This window comes from Python bivittatus, unplaced genomic scaffold (genome assembly GCF_059951505.1).
Source record: "Python bivittatus isolate LINGU-HERP-01145 unplaced genomic scaffold, Pbiv_v1 ctg000310_np1212, whole genome shotgun sequence".
NCBI lineage: Eukaryota > Metazoa > Chordata > Lepidosauria > Squamata > Pythonidae > Python > Python bivittatus.
Genome location: NW_028277054.1, coordinates 13,224,778 through 13,243,893, shown reverse-complemented (window position 1 = coordinate 13,243,893; position 19,116 = coordinate 13,224,778). Strand labels below are relative to the sequence as shown.

General features: G+C 44.0%; 1 protein-coding gene across 1 annotated transcript in view; it reads right to left on the bottom strand.

Moving 5' to 3' along the window:
• Positions 1-357: 357 nt before the first annotated feature.
• Positions 358-19,116, bottom strand: part of MAP3K6 (mitogen-activated protein kinase kinase kinase 6) — a 50,412-nt gene continuing 31,653 nt past the window's right edge. The window contains 18 exon segments of the mRNA XM_007435518.4: positions 358-494; positions 1,067-1,143; positions 1,579-1,682; positions 2,787-2,896; positions 4,383-4,632; positions 6,049-6,154; positions 6,581-6,754; positions 8,082-8,253; positions 8,789-8,948; positions 9,037-9,208; positions 9,991-10,148; positions 11,081-11,186; positions 11,299-11,435; positions 13,044-13,171; positions 13,314-13,447; positions 14,839-14,917; positions 16,305-16,400; positions 18,815-18,864. Coding sequence (XP_007435580.2) covers positions 410-494; positions 1,067-1,143; positions 1,579-1,682; positions 2,787-2,896; positions 4,383-4,632; positions 6,049-6,154; positions 6,581-6,754; positions 8,082-8,253; positions 8,789-8,948; positions 9,037-9,208; positions 9,991-10,148; positions 11,081-11,186; positions 11,299-11,435; positions 13,044-13,171; positions 13,314-13,447; positions 14,839-14,917; positions 16,305-16,400; positions 18,815-18,864 — 2,298 coding nt within the window. The 3' untranslated portion in view covers positions 358-409.

The following is a 19,116-nucleotide window of genomic DNA, read 5'->3' as shown; positions in this document are numbered from 1 at the left end:
GTAGCCAAGATGGGGCTCCAGCAGGGAACTTCTAATCCTGGAGCAGCCTCTCTTGTAATAATTGCAGGGTATCACAACATTCTTCAGTCTCTTTTTGTGACATGCAGCAAGAAGAGAGAACGTTTTCCGCTTCCTCGTAGTCCATAATGCGTGCTGCTAAATTTAGCAGAAGTCTTCCATGGAAACTGCCTCTGTGAGGTTCTCCCCAAATTTATTTGCTGTGAAGATGATTTTTGGTCACTTTCCTGGACAAAGGAAAGATGAAAAGCCAGTATCTGACCTCAATATGAGGACTGATAAGTTAGAAATTCTTTCCAGTCTTCTTTCAACTGCTGGTGAGAAGATGGGCCAAATGGACCAGACCCTGTTGCCTTGCAAAGAAATCTGAGGCTTCCTTTCCTCTTTCTTCTCATGGTTCCTGGTGTAGCTGCTGCTGGGACAGGTTTTGTCGGTGGTCTATGATGGCTTTCCAAATACGGCACACCATTCCCCCTCTGCCAAGAGAAGACAATCAATCGATAACTATGGCTATGGGGATGAACCTTTTCGGTAGGTCAAAGTAACAGGTCATGATCCAGAACAGAACAATAGATAGCTTCCTCCTTATTGATATGTAACAAGCCCACAGAGGAATTGTTTGACTTGCAAGTTTTTTTTCCCTTTCTATTCTAGAGTCACCCGTTGGGGGATATAGGCAGCATACAAATTTAATAAATAAATAAATAAATAATTACAGGATCACAAGTTCAAGCCCCAGGAATTCCCCAATAAGGGGGAAGAGAAACAACACACGCTTTGAAATTTTAGAGATATTCTGCTAAATATGTATTTTTTCTTAGTCACCAGGACCAACATGGTACTAAGGATAACACCATGTTATCTGTAGCAACTCTAACTGGCATCTGCATGTTGATTATGATGATACTCAAATCTTACATGCATAATAACAGTACCCCAACTTTTCAGGATTTTAAATCATTTTTTAAAAATGAAATTATTTTTGGAGCCTTGCTACCATGCAAAATTACATGCTGATCCCTGAAATGATTGCCACCCTCCACCCTACCTGATGCATGTGTATCGGAGGTCATCGATTGTAGCCAAGTTCAGCAAATCATTCAGGGTGAATCCATGGTGCAAGAACTGAAGAGAGGAGGGCAGTGTCAATTATTGCATGATTTACATCCCAGGTTTCCTCCAAACTCAAGTGTTGAATGTGGCATTTCCTTTGTCTAATTGTTTCTTAAAACCACCATCATCCACCATCAAATAGGTTGAGTTGCAAGCAAGAGAGGATGAAGGGCCCCAGAGTCATCTTAATAAGCTCCACAGTTGAGTGGAGTCTTGACTCCAGGCCTCTCTTGGTCTTTGTCTAACCCTTATGCCACCCATCCAGGGAAACAGAACCTCTGCCTCAAAATGTGGGCATCAGTAGAGGCAAGTTTTCTGCTGCTACTTTGAGGCTAGAGTGGCCTTTTGCTTGAAAAACTAAAGTTTAGCTCAGGGTGGTCTTTTCTTCCCCACCAGTCCCACTGAAGCAGAGGCAGATGCTGATACCTTCTGCTGAATCAGACCTACCTCTGCCACCGTGGCTTTGTCTGCACCATGTTTTTCTAACCATTCTGCAAGGAGGGGATCTCCACCATCTTCTTGCTCCCAGGAAGTTGGAGAAGGAGGGATTTCTAGCAAAGCAGATGGAAAAGAACCAAGTCAAAGCTTCTTATTGGACCAATTCTGTTTTCTAAAACTATACTCTACAGGTTCCCCACAATTCCTTGCTTCAGGTGGTTTTTTTGTTGTTGATGCACCAGTCCGAATATGATCCTGAATGCAGAAGAATTCAGCTGACGGCCAATCTCTTGCTTCAAAGAGAAGCTTCTGATTCTTCTGTCCTCAAGGGTGCATAACATGAAGGATTCCAGAGCCACATGTAGACCCCCCTCCTATTTGCTACTGAATTCTAATTTTAATGTTATCATACAATAATATTAAATATATGGAGTTCTCACAACACACTTCAAGCTGGAAAGTTCAAGACTGAGGAGACACATTGGCCCAACATGATGGGCTTGATCAATTTTAACTACGAAGGGTTTTTGTGGGTTGCTGTGTTCTATGAACCTACCTGAAGAGTTATATTAAACTGTATATAAAAGTAAATCAACATTCATTTGTTGCAGCTTGAAACGAAGAGGAGAATCCTGTTTTGGGGAAAGACCATAGCAGAAGGGCAAAGCGTATATTTTGCATACAAAAGGTCCCATGAGCCACTGCATGGCAACTGTAACTTGAAAACAAGCAGATGGCTGTGGATATGGAACCCTCCTGGTGCAGAATTTGTCCTGATCTAAGACAACTTTCCACAAAGAAGTATCTGAAAATGTACAGATTCTACTTTTAGAAATCTCACAGAATAGAGATTCCCAAGGAACAAATGATAGGACTTTACTGCCTGAACTAAGTCCTTTGTCTCTTGCAAAATTGGAATTATGTAAATTAAGTTGACCTCCATGCAGGAGCATCTGCAAGGGGAAAAGGGGGGTCAAAAAAATCAAGATGGCAGGCATGACTATGCAGTTGAAGCTCTGCAGTGCATATAAAAAAGGGCCAAGGCTTTGATCTTGGAGTCGTAGTCACATCTTGATTTTTTTTGACCCCCGCAGATGCCTTTGTCTCCGTGCCGATCTACTCAGCTTTTCTTGGCATATGAATAAAATATGCTGATGCAGAATTACTCCTCTCAGCCACTGGTTCTACTTTAAGCTTGCTGCTGTCTGGAAACCCACCTATTATCTTTGGCCTTCTCAGAGACCAGGTATCCTGTTCCATGTTCTTCAGGGCTTCTTGTAGGAGCCTCTGACATTCCTGTTGCTTCTCCAACAATTTCCACTGCAGCCTGCCAGAGCCAAAAAGATCAGGGTAAGCTGGCCGTGTTCCTAAATTTAAAAACTGATTAGTGAGTAGACTTAAACCAGGGCTTGGTTTGTACCTGTTGCTAAGCCATAATGTGGCTTGATTCTTTCTGACCTAGCATGATGGATGAGCCCACCCATGACGTTTTAGTGTTATGTGCACACCACCCACCGTACCTTGTTCAACAAACTAGGATTTAAGACTCCTGTCTTAATGTCATGTGTGGCTACAGCTTAATGAAAAATAAACAGGAAAGAGTCATGCCCCAAGCAGCCAATGGTGGTATCTCTCTCCTGGAAAACCTAATAAAAGTATCAACAGCCCCTCTCTAAACAATGTGGTACAACAACCCTATTTCTGAGCCCCACCTAACCCCTATGTCTCACAGCCGCTCACTTTCAATGGACCCTTTTGGTTCAGCTTCTACATAAACATTTCTGCCTCTGAGCCCAACAAATTGTACATGTTGTGCACTAGGGCTTGCTACAGTGTGAGGCACATGCCCATCACATCTTCAGTGTTAAGAAAAAGAAGGGCGGAAATGGGAATTTCATGAGACACTACACAGCTTCCCTAGCCCAGTTTTGCAGGATGGAACTTCTATGAGCCAAGCTGACAATGGTGTGGTGCAGCTGGGTCTTCTTGTCAGCCCCTACAAGTTAGACCAGATCGGGAAACTGACTCTTCAGGAAGACTAGAATTATATTTGATTGACGTAGGTGATGGTAATAGAAACAGCGAGAGCCAGGTTGGTGGAGTGGTTAAGGCACCAGGCTAGAAACCAGGAGACCGTGAGTTCTAGTCCCGCCTAGGCACAAAGCCAGCTGGGTGGCCTTGGGCCAGTCCCTCTCTCTCAGCCCTAGGAAGCAGGCAATGGTCCACCACTTCCAAAATCTTGCCAGGAAAACTGCAGGGACTTGTCCAGGCAGTTGCCAGGAGTCAATACTGACTCAAAGGCGCACACACACAAAGCACCCACAAAAAAACAGAATGAGCCACTCTGATTGTGCTTCTTCTCCCCTCCCCCTTACACCCCAGTGAGTCGGGGAGATATCAGCCTGAGTCTTCTTAATACTTTCCCCCTTCCAGGACTTAAGAAATGCTTCTAAAATGCCTTTTTGCTTATGTAATGGATTCTGAACACCTGCCTCAGGGCCATCCCCCTGGCTCTCTATGCCTGTAGCCAGGAGGATCCCCACCATCCACCAGGCTGATGACAGAGGCCTGAGCACACAGACATAGGCTGACATAAACATGGGGGTGCTCTGCTCCCCGGGATCTGCTATGCTTTTAAAAAGAAAAAAATGGCTGGCTGGCTTGGGATGCAGAGGCTCACATCAGATGCTTACTTGCTTTAAAGGCTCTATACTCAACCAGCTGCACCACTGTGCAGTGGCTTAGCGTGGCTCCAACCCGACTGCTTGTCCCAGCCCGCCCAGCTTCTCAGACACAATCCGGGAAGAGCTGACCTTCTCGTCTCCTCCTGCAGATGGTTGAGTTGAGTCATGAGGGGCAAATGGCTCTTGAAGGGAGGCTGGGAATCCAGCCAACTGTTGGTGTCGGTGCCAATTCCGGAACTTGGCGTATCCGCACTGTCCTTGAGGTCGCTCTCCTCCTTTTTCAAAGACGGGGGCTGCTGAGGCAAAAGTCCCTCCTCGTCTTCTGTGCTGGTCAGGGGACCATGTCCTTCCTCCTGCGAATTCTGCAGCTTCACGAGTTCTGGAAGAGCGAGAGAGGCTTGTGAGCAAGGCAAGAACCCAGAACTGCAGGAAGAGGCAGTGGTTGCTAGCTGACAGGCATGTAGTAACTGGAAGCCTGGGATGGATAATCTCGCAAAATGGCTGCCAATGAAGGGGGATTATGGCTCCACAAAATGGCTGCCAGGAAGGGGATAACAGGAGAGGCGGTCTCCCGTCACTTCCTCAGAGGCTTTTAACCCTAAGAGTTTACCTTTATTTGGGCAGATGGCACCGAGCTGCATTCCCCCACCATTTTAATTCTTTTCTATAGAATTCTATAGAATTTGGGCAGGGGGAGGCACAGAGGCCCCCTCAAAAATAAGTTGTTGGAAACAGCGCCTGTGCTTTGCACCAAGCAGCATTCCACCACTATCACCACCCCCCTTTTTTTCAAATTAAATGCTTCTAAAAATGAATGAACAGAGGCAGGAAACCTGGCAGAGGCCAAAAGAGGTGTCTGCTGATACACCAGTGCCCATAGAAACATTTTGTTTACTCCTACAATCTAGGAACAAGTGAACAATCTATTCTGCCATAAAGGAAATATTCCAGGATCAATCCAGGCATCTCCAATTCAAGGAGCAGAGCAGCCAAAAATGGGGAGGGGGGGGAGCCTCCAAGATTTTAGATATACTTTTTGCACATTGATCCTAAATGCTCTTGGTGAATTGGGTGGCTGGAATCGCAGGAAAAAACAGTCCTTAAGATATGCAGAAGAAGGAATTTTAGAAGATAGCAGTTCTTCCTACAGAGATAGAAGCCAAACTCCTCTCCTTGGCAGACTAAGCTACGTGCATCTTCTCACCCAATCTGTTTTCCTAAAAGAAAAATCCTTCAACGTAACAAAGTGACTTGCTGTAAGTCCCACATTCATCAACCAAAGACCAGTATTATTTTTTAAAAAATAAGCAGTGTTCTACACCTTATAATTACAGGAAAAGTTTGTCCTATCAGCTATCCTCCAGAAATTCCCTTTAATTCATGTATGTCTCCTGTCAATAATGGTTTCAGCCTTACTTTAACAGACTCTTTGTTCTGCATTTAGCATTTAACAAGCTTCATTTCTCTAGTTATGCATCTAGATCAGCTTTTCTCAATCTTAGCATGGCTGGCTGGGAAATTCTGAGAGTTGAAGTCTGCACATCTTAAAATTGCTAAGGTTGAGAAATGCTGATCTAGAGAAAAGCGCATAACCTCATATAAAATGTCCTAGATCAGAATCATGTCACCTGACCAAAGAAACTGAAGACCTTGGGTGTTTCTGAAAGGTGATGGATTTTAGACATCATCATTTGTGGCCAGAGCACAGCTTCTTCTCTCCACTTCTCAGCTCCAATGGCTCTTGTCCTTGTATTCATGACTAAGCCAACCTTCTTCTCCCTCCCATTCATCCTACCTGGTAAGAGGACGGTCAAGGCTGCCTGGACTGCTTGACCCATGAGATTATCCAGGGCGAACACCCAGTGAGGCTTAATTTGGAGCTTCCGCAGCGTGTGCTTTACCTAGAGAGGTGGGACAGGACAAGTGTGAGATGGATGGGGCATCCTCACGTGATGCAGCACCAGTCAGTTTCTCATTAAAGATGAAAGGGACTGAAACAGCCCCCTAGGGCTAGATCCCCATATTTCACAGAGAGTGAGTTCACACACTGCCCTGAATCACAGCATGGGCGATAGGAGCACAACCACTGTACCTTTCAAAAGGCATGGTTGCTCATTTGGATTTTCTGTGAACTTAGCCAATTGAACTTTCTCCAATAAACCATCATTAAACAAGTCATGATTCAGAGCCGTGAACTGAATCCCAGAGAGAGACCAGATCATCTGTATCGGTTTTTCAGAAATCTTCCAGTTTGAGAAGAGATCCCAGTTGTAGCAAATGTTAAGGGAGCTAAGGACTATGTGGCATGCTAATTGTAAGGCGCTCACCGTGTCTTGGAAGGTGAAGAGCGGAGCTTGCACCTGACAAAAGCTCAGCCCATCGGCCTTCAAGCGAACCTGCAGCTGGAGCAGACTGTGGGCCAGCTGTTTGCGGCTGGGAGAACGGATGTAGCTCTTGAGACAGGATACCAGTTCAGCAATGTGCTCCAATGACAGCACTTTCTGTGGAGGAGAGGAAGAGAAAGACAAGGCCCACATGGAAGATCGGTCCAGGAGTAGCTGCAGCAAGGTTGCCATAGCATATGCACAAAAATGGAAGGACAGTGAAATACCCACAGGGGAAGATGGGATTATAAAATTGACAGAAAGGGCAGAAAAGGCGAAGCTGACCAGTTTGGGCAGGGAAAAAATGATAAAGACTTGTTAAAAGACTGGAAACCTTATACGGACTTTCTGTTGAAAGAGGAAAAGACTGAATGGATGATTTCTGGATTTGGTGGCTAAAGCCCAAATCCATAAATCGTCAATTCAGTCTTTTCCTCTTTCAACAGAAAAGAGGGGGAAAAAAGAGAGAGGCGAATGAGTAAGATGGTATTTACTCGATAGAAAGAAGGCCAGAAGTCATAATACTACCTTTTTTCTTTCTTTTTTCCCCTATCTTTCTTTTGGTTCTTTATACTTTTATTGTATGTAAAATTGTAATAAAATACATTAAAAAAGAAAAAGAATATACATCCAGGAAGAACAGAAAGCGGGCCTTACAGCCTGGTCCACCAACTCTGCCCGAGTTCATTCAATGGCAATAGGTTCCCTGGGATGTGGGTTTGTAACCAATATTAAAAATAGGGGACGCTTCTCTTGGTTTTAAATAAATGCCCCATATAAGAACTGAGTAATGAAGATGAACCAATGAATACGGGGAAGTGGATTTCTTTTTTCATTATCCCTTTTCTACCCGTTTTGTTTCAAAAGCCACCTTTTGCTTTTCCTTAACATCTACCTTGATCCAATAATGCTTAACATTCTAAATAATGTATCATGTTGGAAAGTGGCTAGTTTTTGTTTAGAAACATACTGAACTATTTAATTTATAATGCTGCAATTTAGGAATGGAAGCTGGGTTGGGAAGCTAGAATGCAGCCAAAGATCCTCCCTTACGGACGGTATTCCTTTATAAGTGTCAGATAAGCGGGGCTTGACCTGGACCAAGAAAATAACTCAAGAAAACATCTCGGACAAGCCCCTCCCTAATTCACAAAGAGATAAAATGAGGATGGGGGAAGCATATTCAGACTGGCAAGTTTCTGTTCCTATAGCTGTTACAATAAGAGTAGTCCTGACCTGTATGACATGGGTTTCTTAGTCTGGTCTACCTTGTTGGGCTGGCACACTGTGAGGAGAACAGGAAGGGAAGGGAAGGTACAGCCAATCCCATCTTCCCTCTGAGCTCAGGATTTCATAGCACAGTACTTGAGAGCTGGAGGAGATCACTCTCAGCCTTCACCTGTCCACCTTCAAGCCACATCTCCAAGACCCAAGTAGGTCTTACCTCTTCCTGGGCCTCATGTATGGCCGCTGAAATATTTGGCAGTTCCTCCGTCAGGACTTTGTGCAAGGTAGCTCGCCTCTCGCTGTCTTTCTTTAGCAAGAACAAGCAACTGCTCTCTTCGTGGGAGGAAGCAGAGAGGTTGAGATCGACATTGGTCAGTCCTTCAGGAGTCCTGTGCACATATATTGGAGGAGTTGGACTCAAGCATAACAATGGTTGGGTGACAGTAATTTACTCCCCCCCCCTCAAAAAAGCACAATGGGTGACATTCGGTTGGGAAACTCTCCGTTTAATAACAATCTTCTTGTACATGACAAAGTGAGGAGAAGGGTAACGCAATCAGTGTCTCGTGGATGATTGCAAAAATCATAAGAGTATGACCAATTTGACAAAGGACATCAGGTCATATATATATATTCTCTCCAAAAAGAGCAATATTGGAGATTCCCTGTACATGTGAGCAATGGTTGGCACTAGGTGGCAATCAAACCCTTTCTTACTTTCCCAGACCGTAATGCATTCTGGACAGATCAGTGCAGATCTAGAAGCAAACACCAACCAATAATTTAGATTGGCCACGCTCAGCTCTTCTTCGTTTGTGGTCACTACTGTCAAAACGAACAAGAAGAAATCCTTCCCCTCTCTCCCTCCTTCAAAATTAATTTGTTATGGTAACTTTTTTTCAAAAAAATTCAGCATCATGTTACCTTAGATAGTTGGTCTGGTTCACTTCGCTGGCGCTCCGGGCTAGAAAGATGTTTTCCACTTGTGTTTTCAAGGGCTGCAAGGAAGAAGAACGATTCCTGGGTTCTACTACACTTTCCGATGAAGTGGACCTTTTGGGCTTGTCGGGCACTGACAGATCATCTGAACAAAGGAGAGAAAAAGAGGCTGGTAGCTGAGAAGAGAAGCTAAACTATCAGGAATCTCAGCCTGGATTGGCCTCTCCCCTCACCTGGCACTGCTGGGCTTCTGCATTTCTTCCTGCTCCTCAAAAAGGGTTCCTGAAGCAAGGCAGCAGCAGTTGCCCGCTTGTCTGGATTGGCTTCAAAACATCTCAGAATAAAATCCTTGGCTTCATCAGACATGGAACTGGGCACCTCCGGATGGATCTTGAACATGCCCACCTGGAGAAAACAAACTGACTAGCAATAGTGCACCAACCTTTACCAGAACACCCACCATGAAGTATCTAGAAATTCGCCACCTTTCTTGAGTTCAAAGGAAGATGGGAAGCAGAACCCTTTGCCTGCTTTGGCTGGAGATGGTGGGGACTGAACTCAACAGCTTCCACAGCCAAAGTAGATGCTCATCAAGTCAGTTCAGGACCTTAACCCAAGAGCAGTTGCAACCTTGCCTTGGCAGCAGCTCTAATGATGGACTGGAAGAAGCAATCAGCTATTGAAAGAGCTCAGCAAGAATGTTGTTTTATTTATGGACTTGCAGGAAAGGTGGAATTCAGTAAAGTGCATGAATATTTAGAATAATTATCACAGTATTTTCTGGCTTGTTCTTTGTTCATAGAATTCCAAGCAATATGCATGGTCATACCCTCCCATTTTTCTTGACTTCACTAATCTGTAAAGTAGGTCGGGCTGAGAGGCAGTATGACCAGCGGGCCCACAGATACTACTCATTTGAGGATGAGTAGGGATTTGAAGCTTTCATGAAAGTTTTCATTCATTCTCGCTCCCTTACAGACCCTAATCCATTGGTTAAAGGAAGGAAGCAGCTATGTTTGGTCTCAGATACCGTCCCAGACTGACTGCCCCCCCGCCCCCCCCTTTCTTGCATTCCCACCCATTCCAATCTTGAGGAAGAGACCCAAGGCAGGGCCAGTCAAGAGTACTGACCATCTGCATTAATCTGAGGGACCAAAGAAGATTTCTCATCACCTGCCCAGCCTCACCTTGAACATTGCAGCCTGTGGGCTGCCCAGCTCGAAGAAAGGGGGCTTGCCTGTGGCCATCTCAATGATGGTGCACCCCAGAGACCAGATGTCAGCAGGCTTGCCATAACCTTTGGGCCCCTGGTCAATGATTTCTGGGGCCATGTACTGCAGGGTACCTATGGGAGGAAAGTCAGGGGAGGCAAGAGTGAGCACGCAACAGCCACACAACGTCCCTTTCCTGTAGCAGTGCAAGTAGACAATATTGGGCTGTCTTTCGATGGTGTTGTGTATGATTGCATTCCTTTCCAATTTTGGTAAGCTAGCTAGCTGTCAGCAGCTAGAAGCAGCTTCTGCTCATTCTCCTGAGCGAGACCCTGGAAATCTGCTTGCTGGTCACAACGGTTCTTGCCCTGGGGCAGCTCGTAAATCTACCCAAGGCTGATTTCTCTTTTTGCTAGCTCCCAATTATTGATTGCCCAGACCACTCTGACACGCTGATCTGAACTTAATTATTTTACCCTGTTCTCTCTCCTATTCTTCCTGCTCTTCCTAGCTGTTCCTCCTCATCTGCCTGGTGAGCTGAAAACAGCTGCCAGGGTTTTTTAAATGCAAAATTGGATCCGACTTCAGAACACAGCAGAGGCGTCTGCAGAAAGTTTGGTTCTAATCTGTATCTTCAAAGATGAAGACAAACATTCTCTGATCTTAGGCTTATGGATTGCTGGAATTTTTAATATAGTTGTTCAGCTGATTATATTGCTCCCTCTAATGGTGGATTCAACTGGCAGGTGCCGAGAGAAATGGAACTAAATGGGGCTATTGACAAACAAGAGGCTGCTGTCAGCAACCCAGGGCAATTAAAATGTTTGCAAAGCAAATACTATTCACATGGAATGTTGAATGGCAGTTGAAATAAAAACCGTGTGCAAGTGTGCACATGCACGCTCACATGCATATGTAGAAATATGTGTGCATGTATGTGTGGGTTTATGCACATGAATGTTCTTGGGTAAACTCCAATGCAGTTGGAGATGGCGTACAAATTGCTAATAACCTGCACTTGGATAAGAGCAATTAAAATGTTCATTCACAGACCCAAATCCCTTACCTGTGAACGTCTCAGTGCTTGGGCTGATCCCAGCCAGCCTTTTGGAAGTGCCAAAGTCTGAAATTTTTAATACTCCACTATATGTGTTGATCAAGACGTTATCTCCCTGTCAATCACAGAAATTGCTGCTTTAGAGGACCGGAAGGTGTCCAAGATCTCCAGAGCAGAAAACATGGGGCAGCAATACCAAACCATCCCCAATGTGGGGTGGTTCTCACCTTGATGTCTCGGTGGATAATCTGATTATCATGGAGGTAACGTAAACCCTCTAGGATTTGCTTAGTGTAGAATACAATGGTTGGTTCGTTGTCCTTCAGCGGACCCCACATGGAACGTAAAAGAGAAGAGAGGCTTCCTATATGGAGAGATGCAGGGAGAGGAAGAACCATGGGGAATTACAGAGGCTACTTTCCACCAGAAATAAATCTTTGAGGACCAATTGCCCAGAGACCACCGTCTGCACAGACAGTGTGACTTTTGACGGCTGGGGGAGAATACTCAGTATGCCACAGTGAAAGGAACAATGTCACACAGGTGGAGTCAGAGTTTTCTGTTGGGTTTTGGGGGAAGAGTTTTGTAGAAGTGTGTAAAACAGTCTGAGCTTGACATGTTTTGCATTTCTCTTAAGAGTTTGGGGATTTTTCTTCATTTTATAACCCACATTAAATACAAGTTAGGGTCTATATTTCAATGTTCATGTATTTCCCATGGCAAGACAGCAAGAAAATGTACTGCTTGCTTTGATAATTAGATCTGGAAAGGGTTCCAGGAGGCAGAACAAAGCGCTCAAGATGCTTACCCAGAGAGTGACAATAAGCATTTACTTTCTGATCCTTAGCATAATTGATCCTTGCGTGCTGTCTTCCTAAGGGCCCTCATTTTAATACTCACAGTAAGATGGTGAAGGATGATCAGTCTGCATCTGAACATGCATTTACTAAAAGCTAATTTCCCAAACAGGTATGAGAATCAGAACTCAGTTTATGCACCTGCTTTAACACGTTCTAAAATTTTGCAGTGCAATTCACAGCTCCAAAAGGTGTATATGAAAACATGAAAAATACAACAGATGCCAACTCATCATGTCAGAACCAAAACAAATGGTTTAAGAATACAAAGCACAGATAAATGCATACTGGGAGAGAACGGCACACCAAAACAGGCACAGATTTTCACATGGACTTTTGAAAAGAGATTCATGGGGAAAAGATGGTTCATACATCCTGTTTGATGAAGTCTATTTCTAGTGTAGTGACATAAAATCATTGGCACAACAACTCCTCGTTGCATCCCTTGTTTCTCTTCCTACACCCAACCATCCAGTAGTTTGTTTCTATGTTGCGACACATCTCACCTTTATTTAAAGAAAGATAGTGGGAGCAACTCGAAAACTCTAAAAACCCAGAAACATCCAATAGTAGAAAAAAGTAAACAGCAGAGAAATAGTCTATAAAAGGGCATTGGGAAGTGGCCAAATGGAGTTATCATTACAATTCTAAGTAAAAAACATTTAGTGGAGAAAAAATAAACAGGGAATTAAGGGCAAACTAAGCTTTTCTTGGAGGTGAGACTTGCTCTAGGTTAGACATCAGTGGTGAAAAAAACTCTTTCTTGTCCACAAGAGCTGTGTTTCTGCTGTCAACAGGAAATGAGGCAACCTGTGAAATTAAATACAGCTCTCAAACTAGTTTATATGGGCGGAGGTGATTCCCAAGATACCTGGCCCCACACTGAGTTAAGAAGCAAACTTGTAGCTTCTGACGCTGGAAGGAGATGGGTCAAGATGATCTTTGCTGCTACCTGGACAAAAGCCTCCGGCCAAAGTTTCAAGAGATACCCAAAAACACTGCATTACAGTTGTCCAACTTGAAAGTGACTGGGCATGGTCAATTGAAGTAGATCTGATTCTGCTGAAAGGAAGGAATACTCACTACAGGGTTTCAGAATTGCATCTGGCACTTACCTCCAGGCACTTCCTCCATGAAGATTTTGAGGAAGCCATTTTGACTCACAGACCCCAGATAGCGGACAATGTTCCTGTGTTTCAGGCGCTTGTGGAGGGCAATCTCCTCATGCAGAGGCTGTGAGTATCTGGGAAGTAAATCCAGCAATGAATGAAAAACCAATGTAGAGCCTTCCAAGAATAGTTCAAAAGATCTGTGCCAAGGGAGGGGAGGGGAGGAGAAAGCCACAACCTCCCCCTGGAGATGTCTTCTCTGCCCACAGCTCCTACCTGCTGTCCCGCTCTGGGATCTCTTTAATGGCAATGCGCACTTGGTTGCTGCGGTCTCGTCCAGCATAGACCACACCGTAAGTCCCTTTTCCCAGAATCACCCTGTCACCTGCTTCAGTGTATTCATAGTCATACTGTGAAAGTGAAAGCATGGAGAGAATGTAGGGAAATGCAAAGCCTAGTCAGAAGACCTTTGATACACAGACAGCCCTATCATTCGTTAGAGTGAATTTTGATGCCTGGGACAGACAGTCCAGGGGAGTGTGACAGATAGTGGATCCTGGGCCCCTTAAATTAGCTTCTTGACCTCAAATATGGTAGAGGAAGTCAGTACTCAAGATTCAACTGCCAATCCTGTCAGCTTCCATAAACGGAATAGGGACAGTCACACAGGGTTTTTTTCAAGCAAACTTGTACTGTGCTGAAATCTGTCTCCCAACATCATGTTTCTATGTTATAAAGCATCATTCTCAGATGCTTTAGAACAGTGTTGTCCAAACTTGGCCACTTTAAGATGAGTGGACTTCAACTCCCAGAATTCCCCATGCTGGCTGGGGAATTCTGGGAGTTGAAGTCCACTCATCTTAAAATAGCCAAGTTTGGACAACACTGCTTTAGAACCACTGTTTCTTAAATATTCTGTTTGCAAATAATTTGAAGTTATTACACAAACACTTTGAAAGGCACTGAAGTTCCACCCTGCTTTTCCTTCAAAATGGCTTTGTGAAAAGTGGATTTTCAGCACCCTCTACAACCAAGACCAAATATTGAAATAAGCGCAGCTAAAGACTTTAACCAATCTTACTCTAGGCACTGATTAAATATGCAAGGTCATGTATCCCATGAAATGTATAACTGAAATATTACATTTAAGGGAAAATAGGTATGATTGGAACAGGTTTTCTTTCAGTATTCATTCTCTCCTTCACTTTTTATTTAAAAAGTATGCTGTTCCATACTCTTGAAAAACCGCACTGTTTGGGATTTCTTCAGGATTTCTTTTGGTGATGTTCTTGAGATTGTTGCAAGATGAGTAAGCAACCTGGTGCTGCTATGTTTTTCCTACACTACCTCTTTTTATCCCTTTTCCTGTTTGGAAAACTCTGCCCAGCTGGAGTTTTCTCATATTTTCCAGTAGTATTTAATGGAAGCAGAAGAAGCCAAGGAGGTTGCAGGCCAGCGTAGGAAATGTACACAATAAATACATTCACTCATAGCTTTAGCTAACTCATTGCCAAGACAAGTACAAGAAGCTTGCGTTCCATCTGGGAGAATTTCTCCAGTTTTCCCCATTTGAGAAAGACATTGAAAGCAATTTCTTTTCTGCTATAATGCAAATGGTTGGGGGAAAGATGTAGAAAAAATTTCAGCCCAGCACTAAACAGGACGTCTGCATGGTGGCTATTTTTATACTAGTCACCGCTGCTGCTGGCTAGATTTGTTGTTTGTTCCCTTCTTCACTCATTGTGAAATGCTTCCTCAGAAAACTAAGGCCTGATTCACAGTGCCTTTCCCCCCAACTCACCTCTAGCTCCACTGGAGAACTGCACCAATTCCCTTCTTCACCCATCTCTGCCATGAAAGAATGGACCAGGTCACAAAACCTAGATAAAAGCGTAAGAGAAAGGAAAACCTCGGGGAACAGTACCAGCTTATGAAAACACCTTCTTAATGACTGATACAGTTTTAAAGCAATCTAAGTGTCTGAGAAACTTAGAGAAGCCCATCCCAACTTCTCCAGAGGTGCTGGGCAACAGCTGTCATTGTCCTCTATCAGCGACTTTATGGCTTACAGTGGTTAAAACTGCTGGATGTTGTAGCCCACCCATTAACAGGGACACAGGTTGGGGAAGGCTGCCTTAGAATAGGAAGATGGAACCTGTGCTCCTCCAGATACCTTGGACTATAATTTCCATTGGTCTCCAAACCACTGCTAGATTTAAGCACTGGCAGGTAATCTGGTGTCCAACCTGCATAAAGCCACCACCCATATCTTTTTTTTTTTAATGTCATTAGCATCCTGAACAGCATTCTATATTTGATGGTCATCTATTCGACCATCTGGAGTTTTCTCATATTTTCCAGTAGTATTTAATAGAAGCAGAGGAAGCCAAGGAGGCTGCAGACTAGTGTAGGAAATGCACGCAATAAATACATTCACTCATATCTTTCGCTAACTCATTACCAAGACAACTCCAAGAAGCTTGTGTTCCATCTGGGAGAATTTCCTATATTGGACAGGATTTTTTTTCCTGTCAAAACTTTAAAAAAAATGCAAAAGTGCAATCCTTCTTTAAGACAGTGTTTTTCAAGGCTGGCTGGGGAATTCTGGAAGTTGAAGTCCACATATCTTCAAGTTGCCAAGTTTGAAAAACACTGCTTTAAAATTACAATCCCATTGGGAATCAATGGGAAACTAATGGAGAATCTGATTTTCTTTCCGTTTATTGTCTCTGCTTTTTAAAAATGTCTTCACCCACCCATTTTCAAGCCCCACAGCAACCCTGAAGCTAGCTCCCATACTTTTAAGGCCCACACTGAAATAATCAAAACAGTGGCAATTCGATGCCAAAATACCGTTGGGTGGTACCTTATTCACATCCGGGCTACCGGTATCTCCCTTCCTCAATTAGGTCTTTGAACTTTGCAATTCCTAGCCACTTCTCCTATCAGGATTTGATGTTACACTCATGATAAATAGCTAGTCAAACCGTAGCTTCTGAAGCAGAAACACAGTTCTTCCTCCCAATGCGCTCACCACCGTGTCTTTCCTTTACAAAACATGCGTCAGGGAGGGAGCAGGAGGCAAATAAAAAAGATAGGTATATTTTCACGGTGACCATTTCTGTGACTTTACAAAATGATGCAACCCTCTTGAAACTGTTGCTTGTGAAGCAGATCACCCAGTGGGTGCTGGTCCTGCTCATATTGGAGAGAACTGGACCTTCGCTTTCTTGGCGTCCTGGCTTCCATTAGCCCCCCATAACTCACCAGCGGCAGTGATTTTGGGTCGGGAAGTATAGCTGGAAATCTTCAACTGTATGCCGCACATACAGGAAACAGCATCGTTCGTCACACTTGGAAATACTGATGCAAAAGACAAAGAAGGAGAGAAGAAAAGAATTCAACCTGGCACATAGAAAACAGGCCCTTCAGGGAGAAGAAGGCTAGCTTTGCAGGGGAAGAACTTCAGTATGGCAGAAAGATCCATCCCCTCTTCTCCCCAATAAAAATCCAGAAATTTGACTGATGGTTTCCAGATCCCTTCACCCCTTATTGTCTATGCTAGCCTCAAAACTTTCCTGATCAGATGCTATTTTTCTATCTGCAGGGAGTGTCGTATGAGCTTTCGATTTACTTTGCATGAACGTGTTTTCTTATCGTTCTTTAATGATGCCAGTTTAAAAAGCATTGGGATGTGAACGCCTCTTACAGCCTGAACACAACTTGGACAGCCTGTTAGAATTAAGCTTAGGGGACTCACAGGAAGGTTTAAAAAGGAGGAGAGGTCACTTTGCTTTGCAAGACAGATGAGTGAGCCAGTTGCAAAAAACAGGAAAGGAAGGGGAGGATGACAGCTAGGTGACAAGTCTCCCCTTTATTTACAGACAGTCCCACTTCATTTGAGCTTAAAAAGATTCCAAAGCAATGGAGGAAATCTGGACTTGAAACTCTGAATAATCCCTATAAGACAGGGTTCCTCAACTTTGGCAACTTTAAGACGGGTGGACACCAACTCCCAGAATTCCCCAGCCACCCTTGCTGGCTGGGGAATTCTGGGAGTTGAAGTCCACCTGTCTTAAAGTTGCCAAGGTTGAGGAACCCTGCTATAAGACACAGTATGGAACAAGATGGACCAAGCCCCCTCTGTATCTGCTCTTCTTGGGTGTATTTCTTTCCCCCTAAAATCCTTGACATATAATAAATTCAGCTCAAAAATTCAGTTCAAAAAATTCAGCTCAAAAAAAATATATATATAATAAATTCAGCTCAAAAAGCTGACATTCTGCAGAGCAAAGCAGCAGTTTATAACAGAGTGGTGGGCAAACTGCAGCCCCCTCAGGAAGCTTCTCTGACTGTGATGGTTGAAAATTGAGGACATGGTTTGCTCCCATTCTGAGATGGGCCACAACAGCTGGCAAGCCTAACACAAGCCTGAAAAGATGCTTCATGCAACTTTTGAAAGAAAGAGAAGGCTGCTCCTAAAAAAACAAAAAAACAGGAAAAACTTCAGTCCCCCTCCTCTTTACCTATGCCTGCTACAGCTCTTCCGGATGCTAATTGCAGCCTTCAGCCGCCAGACCATTGCCCATTCTGGGATTGCTGTGATTTGTGTTTAGCACTTGAAATCAGGCCTGGAAAATGGAGCCTCTTTTTGCTGAATCAGTTGACTTTGGATGAAGAATCGGGCATTAGCTGCAAAGGGAGGGTCACGACTGCATGCCTGAAGGTGGCTTTACAAGTAGGAAGTCCCAGTTAAAAGGCCTGGCTGAGGGCTGGGGTGGGTGGGCAAGTGATGGGAAAGGTCCCCTAGGTAAGGATCCAGACAGCTATTGCTAGTTGCGTGAATTCAGAATTGCCAACATGGCACCTGTGAGTTCTGACAACACATCCTCTGAATCCCTAGGGCAGTGTTGTCCAAACTTGGCCACTTTAAGATGAGTGGACTTCAACTCCCAGAATTCCCCAGCCACCCCAGCCACCAATTCTGGGAGCTGAAGTCCACTCATCTTAAAGTGGCCAAGTTTGGACAACATTGCCCTAGGGCTTTCTGTTCCACCTGATTCTTCTTCTTGTGATGCTTCAGACCAGTGTTTTTCAACTTTGTCAACTTTAAGAGGGGTGGACTTCAACTCCCAGAATTCCCTAGCCAACCAGAATTCTGGGAGCTGAAGCCCACGCATCTTAAAATGGCTGAGGTTGAGAAACACCATTTTAAATAAAAATCAGGAAGAGAAAATAAAACGTAGCGTGGTGCATAGCAAAGCACCTGCTTCTAACAGCAACTTCATTTCCAGGAGTGCCTCTGATTTCCAGAGGAAGGTAAGGAAATCATCTTCCACAAAGGTTTTGTAACTGACCGCACTGTTTGTCGTTACCATTGTTTCCAAGATACATTCTCAAACATTCAAATGCATTCGCTGGTGCCAAAAGCACAGACAATACTGGGTTAGACAGGCGTTAACTCCATTCACACAACACACTACACCTGATTGCTGAATTAAACAATTTTCTGGATTCATGGAATACAGTGAACCATAACTTAACCAAATGGGTTGAGTTCCCAGAATATGAAAAGTCACAAAAATCTGATCCAGGTGGGCCCTAACCAAGCTTAGCAATTGTGGGAATATCACCATTCATTTTGTAATGTGTGGTTTTAAGTGTGACACGTGCACAGTAAGCACAATGCAGGAATCTGCTGGATTGCAGTTTCTTGAGTTAAGCAGAAGCCCAGCATTTAAAATGTGCTCTCTAAAAATGGCAGAAATGATCATCACCTGATTCCACGGATAGAGGATGCTTGAAAGGTCCAGGTGGAAATTCCTTCCTACAGAAGCCGAGAGAAAGACCCACTAAGCAAATAACTCCAGAAACAAAACTCCAATCACTGAAAATTGGGAGCACAGATCGTCCTCGCTTAATAAGCACAATTGAGAACAGCAACTCCATCGCTAAGCGATGCAGTTGCTAAGCAAAAAATCACATGACCTCACTGGACTTACAACCTCATTTCTGCTGTGGTCGTTAAGCAAATCACCCATGATCATTAAGCGAGACATTTGCGATTTTACTGCCAGCT